The 17,879-nt window shown below is 44.1% G+C and overlaps 1 protein-coding gene across 1 annotated transcript in view; it reads left to right on the top strand.

Moving 5' to 3' along the window:
- Positions 1-1,495: 1,495 nt before the first annotated feature.
- The window catches only part of KPNA3 (karyopherin subunit alpha 3), a 60,428-nt gene continuing 44,044 nt past the window's right edge, over positions 1,496-17,879 (top strand). Inside the window, exons 1-6 of the mRNA XM_063115901.1 lie at positions 1,496-1,585; positions 9,057-9,101; positions 13,238-13,327; positions 13,558-13,587; positions 13,676-13,728; positions 13,816-13,911. Of these exons, the coding sequence (XP_062971971.1) occupies positions 1,496-1,585; positions 9,057-9,101; positions 13,238-13,327; positions 13,558-13,587; positions 13,676-13,728; positions 13,816-13,911 (404 nt within the window). The remainder of the gene's footprint in view (positions 1,586-9,056; positions 9,102-13,237; positions 13,328-13,557; positions 13,588-13,675; positions 13,729-13,815; positions 13,912-17,879) is intronic.

Genomic DNA, 17,879 nt, shown 5'->3' with positions numbered 1-17,879 from the left:
AAAGCGCCCCTCAGCACTCAAGGCCGTTTGCGGGCTGCACCAAGAACCCAGGCAATCAGAGCTGAGAAAGATCAACAACTCCCAGATGGTCCACCCAGATTTTATTAATGCAGGCCGCATCAGCCTGGCAATACACAATTCAATTGTGAATGGTAACGGCCTTCTTATGAATTGACCTGGCATGAACCAACAGCCCCTCAACGCTTTGACAGGGCAACTCGGGTTGGAAGAAGTGGAGCAACAAATGTTAAAAGTCTGACCAGCCTTTCCCTCGCTATGAAGCCCCCCGCATCTCTCTTTAAAAAACAAAACAAAAACAGGGCAAGATACTATACCGACACTGGAGAAGGCAACAGGTTGGTTGTCTCGAATCTCTCTCCGCCCACTTCCTTCTGGACACCCTTGAAGGGATGTCATAAGCCATGTTCCCCCCTGCTTCAAATGTGGGGACAACAGTGACGGAAACATTTACACGGGAAAGGCAATTTCTCAGTGTTTCGGACGTAACGTTTTCCACGTGAAGCGCGCCCAGGGTTGGGTACTCCTGCCTTTGCTGCCACCTTTTGTTTTGGGATGAGGGACAGTGCTGCTGCTGCCCTTCCGTGCATACCTTCGCTCTGGGATGGGGGCTGGACAAAGCAGCACCAACAATTTTAACCTATTTCATTCATAAAAGGTGTGTATGTGTGTGGGGGGGGAACAAATCAAGACCGGCGGGTTGGTGCGCGTGCAGGCAGCAGCAGGGCGACGCTGGGCTCGCCCTCCTCCCTTTCCTTTACACAGGACGGGAAAGGTCTCGCCTGGCCCTGATCCCTGATGTCGGGGACCCCACCCCCGCCTCCCACAGACCCCAGCGGCCCCCGCTTCCCGATATCCCGCTCGCCAGAAGACTCCCCCCACCCTTTTACCTCAACCTTTCTCCACCCCTCCGATCTACACCAAGCAGGCTATAACACTTTTAAAACGGTATGAAAACTGTATATGTAATGTGTTCTGGGCCTGAACAGTTGTCATAACTATTATAAACCGTTATAAGCAGAAGTGTAAATCCTGCCCCAGTCACTACACGAATTTCACTATATAATTCCCTCCCTCCCTCCCTCCTTGATGTATTCATTGCTTTCTGTGGGCAGCAGCCACTTCCGCTCCCGGAGAACAAAAACCAGGGCATCAGGCGGAACCTGGGCCAGATCTACACCGAGCAGGACAGAACACTTCGAAAACAGTATATTGGAAGGGGCCCCGGCCCCAAGCGGTTGCCGAAACTGTCGGATCCTGCCCCAGGAGGCCTCCGGACCGCGGGTCACTCCGCAGCCTCCGTCCTCTCTGCGCTCCGGCCGAGCTCTGCCCCCCGCCGGCCCACTGACAATGGCGCGCATGCGCACTCATCGGGCGTTCCTTGATCTTTGCGTCACTGAACGTCCCTCTTCTCCTCCGCTCCTCCCCCTTCGCGCGCACGACGCCGCCGCCGCTCCAGTCCAGAGCCGCCGCCGCCATGGCTGACAACGCCGCCGCCGCCGCCGCTGCTGCCGGCCTGGAGAATCATCGCTTCAAGAGCTTCAAGAATAAGGGCCGCGACGTGGAGGTCTGTGCTAGCTCGGGAGAGGCTTCGCGGGGCCTCTTCTCCCCTCACGGGATAGGTGGGTGGGCCGGCGGGGGGAGTGGCCAGGTTCCACTTCCCCAGCCGTGCTGAACCTGCCACTCGCGGAGCGCGGGATGATGGCTCCGAGCCCGCTGCTGCGGCCCCCTGGGCAGGAGCCCCCCGCCCCGCCCCGCCTGCCCGCCCCCCCACCGCGGCGCCCCCACGGAGGCCCCCGCCGCTCTCCGCTCGCCCCTCCGGTGCTCGGGCCTGGCCTGTCGCCTCCTGCCCACCCCAACCCCTTCGGCCGGTGCTGAGGCGCCCTCCATTCGGCGGGCCGGTAATTGATAGATAGTTCGGCTCCTTTTGTGCTTTTGCTCCTTCCCCAGTCTTGGAGGCCATCTGGCCGGATGATAAGGCAACAATAATAAGGAGGAGGAGGAGAATTTGATTTTCCCTATATTCTCGTTCACCTTCTGGCACGGGGCGGGGGTGGGGGGACAGGTCAGAATCCCTGGTCCCATTCTTCATGTAGAACACTGAAATTTGGGGCTCGGCCAGTCATAGTGAACCTCTTTGTTCTTTATTATTGCTCCAGGGTGGTGAAAGGATTGGAAATGAAATACTTTGGGAGGGCTTAAGTAACCCAATTCAGTCACTCTTTCAGGGGCAAGGGATTTTTCAAAGTGATTTGCAGTGACTCTTTGTGTGTTCACCATTGCATCCAGGTTGCTGGATTTTGATAGCCAGATTACATCTCCACAGAATTCCCACCAAGCTTGACCCCCTTCCTCCTATTGTTCCTCATTCTTAGCACCCTTATGTACACACTTCCCCAGATTTGTTTTGCCCAACATCTTTTCTGACTTAATATTTTCATTTCCCCCCCCTAAAGAAGTATGGTTTAAGTAAAAGTCTGTTTGATCCATAGAACTGCATTTTGAAAATGGTGATATTGGCTCTTAAAAAGAAGATGAAGCACTTCTATGGTGAATAAGCAGCAGTCCCTAGCAGTGGCCCATTAATTGCAATGCAAGAATGAGGAACAGATAGGTTGTTCTATAGGAACCCCGATTTCTGATATGCAGGACTGAAAACCAGACCATGATAGGATGTAGGAGGAGAGCTGTATATTTTCTGAGATGAGAAGCATTTTAGTTCTGCCATTATTTTTATCGAATGAGAATTCCTTCATTAAGCTCTGTAGACCTGCATCAAGCAGCAGAGTGGTGTATCCAAATTATTTGGAACTATCTAATGTGGTAACACAATGATTGGATAATCAATGACATTTTCAAAGGTATTGAGTTACTTGTTTATGCTGCGATCCTATACACACTTGTCTGGAAGTAAGCCCCGTTGAACTCAGTGAGGCTTTCCTCTGAGTAGACATGCATAGGATTGCATTGTTAGTTTCACAATCCTGGTTGCATCTAGTTTATAAGAAGTCCACTGAGGAGATGGAACAACCCCTGCCTCACAAAGAGTACTACTAGCAAGGCCTGTTGCCACAGATGTGATTACCTTTATAAACTTGCTTCTGGGTTGTCAGCTGTGGCTTCTGCTAGTACTTCACAGAGAGCTCAATTTGTTTTTGTGGTCTCCAGTAGTTTTCTTTATTAAAATGAAGCAACTGTAATGCTCCAGTCACACTGTACATTCCCCTTAAATTACAGTAGAGCAAGGCAGGTCTGCATTGATGCTTGTCTTTGATTACACAGGTCTGATGTGGCCCGAAGGGAATCTTTTCAATTCTCACAAATTTATTAGAAGGCATGAACAGCTTGTGGCCCTCCACATGTTTTGACCTCCTACCAACATCTCTCACCATTGGCTATTCTCACTGGGAATCATGGGAGTTGTAGGCCAAAATATTTGGAGGGACAGAAGTTGCCTACCCCTGTCTAATCCCAGAGAAGTGTGGAGTAGTGCTGTCTTTTCTTATAGGATGCTGGAGAGCCCAAATATTGCCAAGGTGAATTTACTCTTGTGTTTTAAGCCAATTGCTGTTGTTGATAATGGTAGCATAAAAGTCTGTAATGTCAGGTTACAATCTTCAGAATGTTGCATGCATAGTTACTACTACTGCTTTTATTCTTTAGGTAAAGTCAGTTAGAAAGAAGGCAGTTTAATAAATGTTTGTTAACGTATGTAAGGGCTTATCTTTGTGATTTATTAGTGATTACTTTACTTTTTTATAATGGAGAATTATGTGAAGTTTCTGTTTGTTGCTATTTTTAGCTGTGAGTTAAAACAAAACTTTAAAAGGTTGTGTCTTCTCATTCTTGCACGTGCTATATGCAGTGTTATGTATATTTTATATTAAGAATAATCAAAGTTCTGCTTCATACTGATAACTTTGTGTGTATTGAATTTTCATGCTATTCTTTTTATTTCTATTTTAGCACAATTACATTTTCCAGTGAAACAGGGCAAGTCTAGAATAACCCATGCCTGTGTTGTTTGCATCTTTAAGGGTGCAATCCTATGCATGTTTAGACACAACAAAGTCTTACAACTCCAAGCATTCCCCAGCCATGTTGGGAGTTATAACGCATGCAAAGGATTGTGCCCTAAAGGTAGGATTTTTTTTAGATCAGTTTAGTTCCATCATGAAACAGGTCTCTTGAGTGCCGGTATTAAAGATGGGCCTCTAATCTGGAAGGGACAAACTAGGGCTGGTCCATGGAGAGCTGCAGCCTGACCACGGATACCTGACAGTTCAATAACCTGCTACTCCATTGAATACCATTGTTTATTTATATATCCCATGTTTTTATCAGGCTGCTAGCAACCAAGATAAAAAAATAAATAAATTAACAATTTAAAAAACCACTTACAGTTTAATACTAAAACAGCAGCAGGTTAATGTGTGTTGGCACACCAAAAGGGAATATGTGTGGCAGTAATTTCCCAGTGCTTTAAAGATAGGAATGATTACATCTCTACATTTACATTGATGGGGCTGCTTAGGCATTTGGGAAATGCTGTTTAACCTCAGTGTATCTCTCTTGTTTTGATTGAATCAGCACAACTGTAATAGTACTAAAGCTAAGCAGTCTGACGTAGGATGTCAGAGTTCTACCCTTTTGGTGAAGTGATCACTTCCATGGGCATAGACTGTCTTCAATACTTATGGCATTGAATATGATGCTTGAGGAACATTAGAATTACTGAATATCTCTGTGAAAGAGATGAATATGATTTTCCTCTCCCCCCCCCCCCCCCCCCGCACAAGAGGAGGACTTACCAATGGTGAAACTATATTAGGAAGTCCATGTTTCCTAAATAAGTCTACAGTAAGTAGAACAAGCACTGGGTTTAAGATTAATGATAGCAAAGGGAGGAGATATAAAAAGGATGTCTAAAGCAGCTGCAAAGTTTTAACTAGTGGAAATGGCTAAATCAAGGAACAAGAGCAAAATAGAAAGTAGCTCCTTAATTTTGTAATCTGCTCGGAGAACATTGGTTGTTGGGTAGATTAAAAATATAATAAATAAATTAATGGCTGCGTTCAGACAACATGATTGTCAACAGTGGGGTAATAATTGACAGTTGCTTATCTAGGGAGTATTCCCCACACAACTTGATAATAATCAAATGTGATATGGATTAGGATCAGTGTTAGGTTGATTATTAGTCCACACTGAGTTGACTCATCCTGCTATCTCTCCCCCAGTCCTCCTACTAGTATCCCATCAGCCATTGCTGCTAAAAATCGATCCTGTCAGCTGGACTAGAGTGGCAGCTACCACTTTGACCGATCTTGCCTTGTGACTCTGTGGCTGAGGGAATAACCAACGGTGCCCTCCACATAACACGATAACCAATGGTATTTCAAATAGCCAATTCTGCACAGGGTTGGTTATTTGCATTAGTTATTTCAGCTAAATAACTAACCTTTGGTTAAAAAACTCCCTCCATACAACACAATAACCCCTGCTGGGTTAAATAACCAACTGTTGACTATTGGTTGGTTATTGTGTTGTCTGAACCCATTCAATGTCAGTCATGCTGATTTATTATGAAAATATCATACAGATTCTGTAAATGCAGCATTTCCGTAATAGAAATTTGATTTTTATCAAGTAGATGAACCATGATTTGTTACTACAACAAGGAATGTCTTAACTAGAGAGAACGTGAGAAGAACTGATTTTTTTTTAAAGGATCCAGTATCAAATTAAGGAATCAGTTCTACAAAGATCTGAACAAATATTTCAAATTTGACATATTTGACAACCAGGTCTTCCTGGTTGGTTAAAGAAGTTTCAGAAACTAAAGAGATATTTAAGGATATTGCTAATGAAGCTGAAAGAGGCTGCCCCCACTTGTGGGGTAGTCCCCTCAGGAGAATGCAGGGCACAGACCCCTTCCTCAGGGTGCTATAGGGGAGCACCATGGCAGGGCCATGTCTAAGAGAGCCAGTGGGCATGGCTTCACTCAGACAGGGTGGGCACAATATTAATTTTATTTATTTATTGCATTTTTATACTGCCCAATAGCTGAAGCTCCCTGGGTGATTATGTCAAACTGTGGTAGCTGTGTACATTTGCTTGAAGGCTTCACTGTATCAAAATAAGGAATATTCTAACCTGTGGACAGCCGGGTCCATTTGGTCTGGATTCTAAGTCAAAAATCCACCATATCTCTCAGTAACCTTCCCCAGCCTTGGATTATATAAGAATATAAGAAGTGCCCTGCTGGATCAGACCAAGGGTCCATCTGTTCGCATAGTGGCCAAACAGCCATCGGCTAGGGATGAACAAGCAGGACATGGTGCAACAGCCTCGAATACTGGAGATGGCACACAACCATCAGGGCTAGTAGCCATTGATAGCCTTTGCCTCCAGGAATTTATCCAACCCCCTTTTAAAGCCATCCAAATTGGTGGCCATCACTACATCACTTACAACACTGATCAGCTCTCACCAGTATGGGCAGTTGTAAGAGGCGATAGTTTTAGCTCAAAACATCTAAAGGGCCATGATGTCTGGGAAGGCTGCCCCACAAAGGTCAATCTATGTAAATGGCCCCTTCAATCCTTCTCTTAGGCCAAATCCAGCACCCAATTGCATGCCAAAGCCTCATGCTCCATTGACATATGTGCAGACTTTTAAATGTTAAAAATTAAAACAAAAACCTTATTTTGCACATGAACCACCAAAATCACAGGTTGCACATTTTGTTGTGGGTGCCCACTTCACTGATGTTCAGGCACAAGTTGTTGCTTATGTTGCCAACATTGCACTCTTCTCCCTCCACCCACCCCTGGGAGGTATTGGCTGGCCTCAGGGAATCCTGAGCTTTGAAGATGTACTACTCCCCCCCACAAAAAAAACCCTCAGGGGAAAAAAAGCTAAAGGAGAGGAACCCCAAAACAGCCCAATGAGGACTGAACACACTTAGTAGCCACAGGATACTGGGGGGGGGGGGATGATGAAATGGAATAACCTGGAAGACTGACTCCACACTGCAATATTTTGTTGACACTTTTGTGTACACTTACAGCCCTGTGGTGGCATAGCTCATCCTTTTACAGAGATTGTGTACTTTTCATAAACACCAAATTTAAACCATTTGTGCATTTCAGATACTGTATGTGCTGCTCGCTTCTCTGCAGCTATGAAATGTATCATGTCTATATAGCTTTTGGCATAAATGACATGCTTCGGGGTGTGTAATAACATGCTCAAATAGAAACTTTATTTCAATTGTCTGTACAATTGTCTGCACATGCCTCAATATCTGAAATTTATCACTATGACCTGGTTTGCATATCACAATAAGCCACAATTGTGGGTTGTTATTATGTGTGAACTCTGCACTATGATTTAACTGTGGGTTGTTAATTGCAAGCAACCCAGAGTTTACAACCCAGTAACTAGGGGAGGGTGAAATCACCCTGAGTCCACCCTGCAAGTGCTCACCCTGCTGCTCACGAGGGCCACCCCAACAAGCCAGGCCACGCGGGCCTCTGCTGAGCATTCACGAGCTCCTGCGAGTGCTTGGCCATCGCCCGCTCTTCCCCCGGCTTGCTAATGGCAGCCGCTGTTCGTGTGAAAGGGGGAAATGCGTGATTTCTGGAGGCTAAGTAAATTGCACATTTCACCCCCTCCACGCTAATGGCACCATTAGTATGGAGGGGGAGAAATGCACAATGCACAGAGGTTCCAGAAATCACGCGTTTCCTTCCCCCTTGCACCAGTGGAGACCTTAAAGGCCCTATTGATGTAAGGGTAAACTTTTACTCTCATATCAATAGGGCCTTTAAGGCCCCTATTGGTGCAGGGGAAAAGGAAATGCACGATTTCTGAAGGGTCCAGAAATTGCACATTTCTCCCCCTCCGTGCTAATGGACCATCCGGACATCATGCATTTCCCTCTTTCGTGCCAACGGCAGCAGCCACCGTTAGCACGGAGGGAGGGAAAGGGCAGGGCCCTCAGGAGCAGGACTGTGTTGCTGCTGGGCACGTCCAGTTGGGTCCGTGAGGGCCCAGTGTGGCGGGGTGGGGGGGATGTCCGCTGCCCTTGCAGACCAAACTGAACCCATCAAAGCCTAAAAGGAATGCATATTGCTGCATAAAAGAAAACTTTTTTTGTGCATGAAAATTGCAAATGATTGAAATGCTTTAAAAAGTGTATTTACATGTATTTTGTTTGTTTTGTGTTGCTGCTTCATTGCACCATTACCCTGTTTCATTCATGGAATTTGCAGGGGTCGGCAGGGTGGGTGGGGGATTCCAGGCATTGTTTCCTTCCAGTCATAACTCTCCCGTGTTTTCCTACCACTTCTTGCATCTTTTTTCTTAGTGCAGAAAATCTGTTAAGGAAAAAAAGACTGAATTGCAGCATTACGTTTTCTGATTGGTAGCACTAGGAGCCCTCTGTATGGAAGCACCCCATATCTTCTTTTATGTAAACTACGCCATACAATTTTTGATGTGCTCTCCCGAAACAATGGTTTGAGCATGGATATCTTTCTATCAAATTTCCTTCCAATTACTCTGCTATTTCTTTTTCGGCCTGTGGTATTCTTTTTACACTCCCCTCACTCACCATTCTATAGTTTTGTAGTTCAAAGGGCCAAACTAAAAGTTACACTATTGCAACCAGTGTGTTATAATGCCAGCTGTGCCAAGTTCCTGCAAGGTACGTGTGGCAGTGGGAATCCCAGACAGAAACACAATGTGTGTGAAGTGGTTTTGGAGAGGAAGAAGTGTGGAGCAGGATAGGTGCCCACTCTGCTCATTCCTGTTGTACTTTAAATGGCTGCCCCACTCTGCTTTATAGAAAATCAGCATATCCTGTCAGCTGCATCCCTAACATATGGGATGCAGCTCTGGAACATCTAGTCTGACTTGTAGTTGTGAGTTCCTTAAAAATTATTAAAGAGGACTAAACTAAACAGTTATTGTCTTCTGAAATTTTATTTAGTTTGTATTGTATATCTCATTAAGTTATTTTTCCTTTCCAGACCATGCGAAGACATAGAAATGAAGTGACAATTGAACTTAGAAAAGTGAGTATAACACCTTTTAATTTGTTAAAACTGTATTTAAAGTGATTGCGAGGCATTCCTGCTACAGAACTCAAATTTGTGTGGGACATAGGGGATTGATGTCATGCTATTGGATATGTTAACCCTTGAGTCTGGGCTCAAAGACTGTCACAGCCTGGGAAATGAAGGTTTTAAGGCACCTCTGTCAGTGTATGCCCTCAAATCCTTCCTGTGCTGTGAATCAGTTTACCTCTTTAATTAGTAGCCTGGATGTTTGTATTTTTAGGTTTTATTTTTTAATTAGGGGTTCTACAAGTCACACTGTTTTTATTATTAGAGCTGCTGTGCTTTTGTCTTCCTTATGATCAAGTTTCTGAAGCCACAAGGGATTAAGACAGATATGGGGAACCTCTGGCCTGAGGAGCAGTTTGACTTACCAGGTCAGCCTACAGGCCTTGGATGAGTCCCCTCCTAGAACTCCAGCTCCTGAAGGTGAACAGCAAGAGGAATCCCCATTGTTTTCTCTGATCAATGATGAGAGAAAAGAATGGGGGTTCCTCTCCCCACTAGTTTTGCCTGCTCTGCATCCTCTCTAGTGGGGGAAGGTATGGGCTGGTGAAGCTGCCCAGCAGGGAGCTTACTTTGCTGTGGGCTGGCTTTAAAACACACTGCAAAGAGAAATTATTTAATTTTTTTAATTCCCTAAAGAATCAGTTCTTAGAGAAGGGGAGGGCAGGCCAACCTATAGTCAGCATGCCTAATCTTGCCCATGGGGAGTTGAGCCCCCTTTGCAAGCCCCACTCCCGCCCTCCCCATGCACTACGCCCTGAGGGACAGAAATCCCCACGTTACCTCTGATCAGAGGGCAAGCAGTTCAAAGGGGAAGATGAGAGTTCGGAGATAATATGGGGATTCTCCTGCGCTACTTGGCCAGTGCTGCAAGGCCTGGCCAGTCCTTTCCACGCAGATGGCACGGGAAGGAGGAGCCCAACTCAGCCAGGGCTTGCAGGAACCGGCTCCTGCAAACCGTGGCCAAGTCCATTTCTCCACGCAGAGAGAGGAATGGAGAAAAAAATTGAAACATGGGCAGGAAAAATGATGTTATTGGTTGTGGGGGCTTCAGGGCTCCCCCTTACTCTCTTGACATTATCCAATCCACTGACTTAGTCGGGTGGGTGGGTACTTGCCCCCCCCCCGACCAAAAGTGGTTGCTTTGTATCCCTAGGGAGAGACAAAACGTCAACATCAGCACCGAGATACAATACCTTGGCAGAACTCTCTTTTTCTCACTGCTTGCTGGTTGCCTGGAGCATTTTCTTAGTTTGTTGCAAAACCTGCTGCAGAGAAAGGGCATTCATAGCCCCCAAAAGCCCTACATGGAGGCAGTGCATGAGCACAGCAATGGCTCTGCAGAGTTTTTACAGAGCTCCTTTGTTCTAATCAGCCAGTCTGCCTCCTTCTGGACCTCCCCTGCTCCCCCCCACCCCGCCATCCAGCATGACAACGCCTGCCCCAGGACGGAACCAATGGAGCCAATTACCTAGGGAGGTTGTGGGTTCTCCCACACTAGAGGCCTTCAAGAGGCAGCTGGACAACCATCTGTCAGGGATGCTTTAGGGTGGATTCCTACATTGAGCAGGGGGTTGGACTCATGGCCTTTTCGGCCCATTCCAACTCTACTATTCTATGATTCTAGGACTGCACCACTGTAGAAGCTGTGCATGAGGCGCTGATAATCAAAGTCCTCCTTGGAGGGCACATGCAAGCTTCCTCCCTTCCTTCAGACTTCCTACAACTTCACTGTCCACATGTTCTACCCAAACAGCCACAACAATCCCTATTCTCTTCCCTTGTGCCACTAGTTTGGTCTTTATAGCCAGGTCTCTCTCTCCCTCCATCCCCCCAGCACCTTCCCTTTCATCAACAAGCACAAGCACCATCCTTCACTTGCTTTCTGTCTCCTATCTCTACTGGCATCTGGAATGGAAGGGCATCCAGAAAGGAACAAGGAGAAACAGCTTGACTAGAAAGAAGAGGCCAGAGCAAGATGAACTTGGAGCATTGGGCACGGGGGAAAAGCCTGGGAGGGCATATTTGAGCCCATAGTGGCACCAAAATAGGCTTCCAGTAGTGCATCTTGTATAAAGTCACAGGCACAGCTTTGAGATTAACAGTTTGACTAATTGTTTATTATGGCATAAAAGTTTTATGGTTTACAAATCATCAGATGCATTAAGTATTATTCGCAACTGATAAGATACATCAGTAGGTTTGACTGTATTTGTTTAGGATTCAATCAGGATCAAGACTTTCTTTCACGTTACAGTTGTTAATAAAATGCAATATTCCTAATTTTGCTGTTGTATATGGCCATTTGAGCATAGTGTAGAAATGTCATAGGATGCACCCCATATTTTTCATGCCTGTGTGATCATGTATGTGTGGGTGTATGTTTATGTAACTGAGGCCGTGTTCGGATGTCACTTTAAGCCATGTTGGCTTAATAAGCTCACAGTAGCTTACATTTTGAATAGTCCATGATGCCCCACCACATGACCAGGCTAATAAGCTACTGTGCGTAGTTTATTAAGCTACTATGCTGAATATGACCCATCCTCCCCACCCCCTGTCCTGCTGCAGTCCTCCTGTCTGAGGAGTAGTGCTGTTTCACAAATTCATTACATTGCAGCAAGGGCTACAAGGAACAAAATCCCTGTGTGCACCAAAAAGGGAGTGGCACAAATAAACCCTTGGAAGCTTGCAGGATCGGGACCAAACAGCCTCTCCTAGTCAGGAGGCACCTAATGCACCATCAAAAATCTACACAATTATCCCAGAGGAGGAAAAATCCTGGGTGCACCAAATATATATTGCTGGCTCAGGTTCCAAATGTGCCAAATAGCACTAAATAGCTATAGTAAAGCAAAATTGCACATTTTCGGCATGAACACTGCTTGCTTAATTACTTTAACGTGTTCCCAATAGCATTCATCTCAATCAATTTGTATTTTCCCCTGAAACTTTGTTGTTAAATAGAGGCAATATATCATCCCATTTGCCTTCATTCTTCTGCTCTGATCAAGCCCCATTTCTCTAAACTTTATTTCTTTCTGCAATCATGAACATTGTACATTTCCCCCCATTGACACTGCTGGCTTAGTCACTTTAATGTTTTCCTATAGCGCTAAAGCCCACGAGGATCACTGGCAGCAAACTGAACCACTTTTGCCACCCAACTCTCTAGGTGAGGAAATTAACCCACAGTGCCCAACAGATGACACAATAACCCACGGTGCATTAAATAACCCACTCTGCAGGTTGTGGGTTATCAGAGTAGGTTATTTCAAGCAAATAATCCATCTTGGGTTAAAAAAAGCCACCATGGTTTATTTAATTAATCTTGGGTTATTGGAACCCAGTCTGAGGGTAATGGACGGGAGTAGGAAATTAGAAGGTTCTACACAGCCTAATCAATGGAAAGTTGCTCTAGGTTCCCTTTGTACTATCGCTGCAGATGTAAAATTGAAGCTGATTCAACTAAAAATGATGTTTCGCGTATATTAGACACCAGAGAGGCTTGTTAAGAAGAAGTTGACTATCTCTGTTAGATGCTGGCATGTGATGTGGGTGTGCCCTGCGGTGGCCTTTTCTAGTTCAGAGTTATTGTCAGCATAAAGTTTTTCCTTGAAAAATCTGTGATAATTGTGGATGAATATGCAGTTTTAAATTATATTCCTGTAATGTGGGGTTTACAATTGGACAGCAGCAGTGGACTTTGAGAGCTCTGACAGTTGCCTAGAAAGCTAAACACTCACCACCTATAACTCAGTGTTTTGAAGATCATGCTGCTCTTGCTGCATTTGAACATATATCCCACAGGCATCAATTTCGTTGGATGCTTACTTAGATACATGGGTTGCTTTTATTAATGTAAATATTTGAAATGTTGAATCTTTTTTCCTTTTTCCTTTTCAATAATGGTATTATGAATGGTTATTGTGAATGGATATTTTTTTTTTGCTGTGTTATGTTGTTTGTTGGTCCTTTCTCTCTGTTATAATTGCAATTCTTTTTTTCCTTTTTCCTTTTTTCTTCTAACTATTTTTGATTAGTCGATGTTAAAGAGCTTTAAGGTTTACGGTCTTGGATTTTTTCAGAACAAAAGAGATGAACACCTTTTGAAAAAAAGAAACGTGCCCCAAGAAGAAAGTTTAGAAGATTCTGATGTTGATGCTGACTTCAAAGCAGTAAGTTTCTCAATTAAGGGAAAACCCTTAATATAATTAGAAACCTTTGGCTTCTGCTGTTTGAACTTTATATTGAGTTAAGTATATTTGGCATTTGTAGAAAAAGCCAATTGAGCTGTGTTAGGAGACAGCATCAGTATTTAAAATACATGACTTGTTCCTTGTTTTGTTGAGAATAGTTGATTTTTAATCAGAATTGAACTAAAAAAATTCTTTTCTTTTGTTTCAAGCAAAATGTAACACTAGAAGCTATATTGCAGGTAAGCTGCTAAACAATGTATTATTCCTTCAGTTGGGCTTGTTTAATGTTTGACGTTTTAACTTTTTGAAGTCTGTGTGTTGCTGCAGAATGCTACAAGTGATAACCCCATTATCCAGCTAAGTGCTGTCCAAGCTGCAAGGTAGGCATCTATTTACATTTTATTGACAAGATAAAGTGCTAAGAATTGCTTATTATTTTATTCACCAGTTTTATTTTAATTTTACAGAAAGCTATTATCAAGTGACAGAAATCCTCCTATTGATGACCTAATAAAATCTGGAATTTTACCAATATTGGTTAAATGTCTAGAAAGGGATGATAAGTAAGTAATGGTTCTTTTTTATGAGTACTTATTGTATAAACTGAAGATATCCTTCAAAATGTGTTATGAGCTGTAGCAGTGCAGTTAAATTGCATTTTAAGCATAAATCTTACTAATATAATTTTGATCTTATTTGGCCTTCAATATGCTTCAGATACTGCTGAAACTTACGTTAATGATGTAGCTGAGGAACTTCAAGTAGCACCAAGTGTCCTGAGAGTCTCATTCTAGAAGAGCTTGCACAAGTTGTTTCCTCAAGCCCAGACACGACTCCCAGTCTATATATCATGACCTGCTGCTCAATGCTTAACAGCCCTCCTGTCTGTCTACTCCTATCTTGACAGCCTTTTCCACCTCAAACAAATGAGACTGACTTCTGATTCCATCATGGGAAGAGCTGTAATTGGGGCAGAAAGCTTTTTCCCCCTTTTGAGCTCCTGCATTTCTGTGCTTCCCTCGTACTACTTGAAGGGCACCACTCCTTTCACGTCACTGCATACTTCACAAATCAGGGAGTAAATTTGTGTGTGTGTGTGATGGGGGGTAGATGACAGAATGGGGGAGGGTTGACAGAGGAAGAAGGAATAAAACCAGTCCCTTCCCCTAGGGCCAAGGTAGTCTGGTCTGACTTCAGGTTCTCACAGACAGCTCTGGAGTGCTTCCCCCCTCATTCTTATAATGACATTCTGGAATGGAAACAGTTAAAATGAAAGGAGAAGCTCAGTGAAGCTGATCTTTCATCAGAGCTCATGGAATAACCCTGCTTCCTTTGCTGCAGCCTGGTGGAATCGTAGTTAACAAAGTAGCCAAAAACCATGATAAAATTGGTTATAAATCATATATAAAATTATATATACAAGATGAAAACATTCAATAGAATTAGTTGTCAAAATAAACTAAAAGCCAATTTGTACAATTTGTGAAATCCCAAGAGGGACAAAGTAGGGGATTCCAAAATTTCAGGGCTATGGCAATAAAGGCCTTGCTTCTTCCTGCTGCTGTTCTGATCTGAAGCAAAGACAGAAATGCAGCAGAGCATGCTGATCTGGCCACACTTATGTAAGGGGAGATTGTTCTTCAGGTTCTCAAGCCTTTTAGGGCTTTAAAGGTTAAAACCAGAACTTTGAATTTGGCTTGGAAGTAACACAGCTGATGCAAAACAGGCAGAGTATGTTGAGAGAAATGCAGCCACATTCTATGTCAAACTGAAGCTTCCAAGTTGTATGGGGAAGTCAAAAGGATGTTTTTTTCTTCACATAAATTCCTGTTCTTCAGTGAGTCAAGAAGCCAGTCTTCACATCCTTGGAGTGTTTTGATTTGGGCTACACTATTATGTACATGTGGGGCAAGCTTGGTAACTTGTTCTGTCTCTTTCTTTGGCATGTCTCTGCAGATGTTCTTCACAGTTGTGTGCTAAGTACATTGAATTAAATTCTGTTATAGAAGTTGAGAGCTTGACTGGGTTCAGACGACACACTAGTTAACGGTTGCTTAAATAGTCAATTGTTGATTATTGTGTTGTCTGTCAAGCTTTTTCCACACTACAGTTGGTTATTTCCAAGAAATAACCAACGCAGCTAATCAACAGTGTACAGAGTTGACTATCTGCACAATCATTGATTATTGTGTTGTGTGTGGGGCTCCGTTGACTATTCCACATGCTTGTGGAGTCATGAGGCAAGAGCGGCAGAAACCCCTCGGCTCAATAGGCATATGTCAGCCATCCCGGGACGCATGTGGGGAGCCGCCAACCATGCCATCCATGAGAGGGGCGACCTGATCTGTGGCTCCCCATGCGCTTGGGTGGAGCGGCACGATCGGTGGAAGGATTTTTCCCCACCGTTTGACGTTACACGTCAGGCCACAGGAGACATCCTTTGCCTCCCCCGTGACACATTTCAATTTGGGGTCGGGGGGATGGAAGGAGAGAACCGCAGGAGAGATGCATCTGACTCCGTTCTCCCCCAATGTTGGTGAACGAGGACAGGGGGCTCAAGGATATCTCCTGCGCCTTTCAAGCTTGAAAGCTGCAGGAGATATCCTTGCATCCCCCATCCCTGTTCACCACCACTTTGGAGAGATCAGGGAGGGGGGGGGCACAAGCATCTTGACCATTGCAGGAGATATGCTTGCACCTCGCCCTCCCCATTCTTGGCACCTCACCCAGGGATGGGAGGTGCATGTCACTGGGAGTGCATGGGGCACTGCTGATTTGGCGCCCCAGCCAGGGACGGCATATCCCATGAGAACCCCCTTTTGTGCCGCGTCGTGACAGTGGGAGACCTGGCCTGAAGGAGGATTCTCATGGCAACCAACGCCACTATTCGGTGGAGAGGGCAGAGAGGGGGTTGGGATGTTAATAGTCAACTCCATGGATGACTATTTAGGGGGTACTCCCAGACTTCATGATAATAGTAATCTGTGGCGTTGACTATTAACACAGGGTTGACTATTGTGTCGTCAGTGGCCCTTATGCTTTCTACCAGGGTGTTAAGCCTCTTTCACCCTGGGAGCTAAATTCCATTTTGAAATCTCAAGGGCTGCATTCCAATACTGGGTGGGTCTGCAAGCAAAAGGGGAGGGCCCCAAATACCAGCATATTTTAGTATAAAGCTCTTACTTCCAGTAATTAAGCTTTAGGAGAGTCATTTCACCCTTTTCCAGTGGTGGTGAGTTGGTGGGGGGGGCTGAAGAAAACCTGAGAAACCACCTAACAATAGGCTGCAGGGAGGAAGGTGGTGGAGTCAGGGGAAGGGGATGTGGCCATCTGGGGACTCTGGCTGGCCAGATTTGGCCCCTAGGCCTGAGATTCTGCAACACTGCTTTATACAATTTGGCCTGGGAACCTTCGAGTCAGAACCTGTCCCTCTCTTTAGATTAGCAGAATGTACTATGTACAGAGGCTGCCCTCTAGACATGTACAAGAACAGGGATTTATGTTAAAAATGCCCTTGTCATAAATCAGGGAAACTTGAAAAATGTAACCTTTTATATATGCTTGGTAGGCTGCAATTTGTTTGGTGGGTCACAAGTTGTATAGGTCTGTTGCAGAACTAATGAATAGAAAAAATGGTGAACCAATAATGAGAAAGAGGCAAGACTGATGTGTTGCTATTATATTTTTAATAGGTAATCCCTGCTGCATTTTGGCTATGTACAGATCTTAAACAAAATATTTGAATTATGAACGATATAGTTATATTGTATTTTTAATATTTTTTCTATAATTCCTTTATGAAGATGGCTGAAATGTGTCATGGGATTAACTATTAAATAGCACCTTACTTTCTGAATTACATAGCCATGTTAATCTTTTTACTAGTGAAATAATTTGTATCTTCACAGAGACCTACTATTGTTGAAAATTTAAAATACTTACAGGAGTAGAAGATACAAATTATTACTGAGAATATTTTCATCCATGAAAGTCCGATGCAGTGTGGTCCATGTATACATAACAAGCATTTTATATAGCCTTCTAATTTGCAAGTACTTCATTATCCTTAAGACAACTCTGAGGTAGGTCACTGTAATTGAGGCAGATAATGCTGTTGTTCAAAATGGCTCATGAACACATGACTGCGCTAGATTCCAGCTCTCTGGCAACTGGCTATCAAATAGGTTCTGGTGAAACTTAATTTCCATAGTTCAGTATATTTTACAATCTCTAGGGTTTCCCCACTAGCTTGGACTGCCTAGATTGAGGATTCTCTGTTTCTTTCTATCTGGTTGGGTCTTTATTTAGAATCCTAGAGAATATATTCTGACATTCTATTATTCTATGTTAGGAATATCTGGAAAGACAAGAGACAGCTGTACAAAAAATCTTCATGCCAGAAATTCTATGTTCTGCAAAAAGTCCTGATAGAAATGGGTAGAACAATTGACATCTCAATTTTTTCAGAAACAATAATTAAAGGTTGGATTATATTTTATACTTATTTTTCAAGGAAGTTGTAACAGCTGAC

Source organism: Elgaria multicarinata, chromosome 2 (genome assembly GCF_023053635.1).
Source record: "Elgaria multicarinata webbii isolate HBS135686 ecotype San Diego chromosome 2, rElgMul1.1.pri, whole genome shotgun sequence".
Taxonomy (NCBI): Eukaryota; Metazoa; Chordata; class Lepidosauria; order Squamata; family Anguidae; genus Elgaria; species Elgaria multicarinata.
This window is presented reverse-complemented; position numbering and strand designations above follow the sequence as displayed.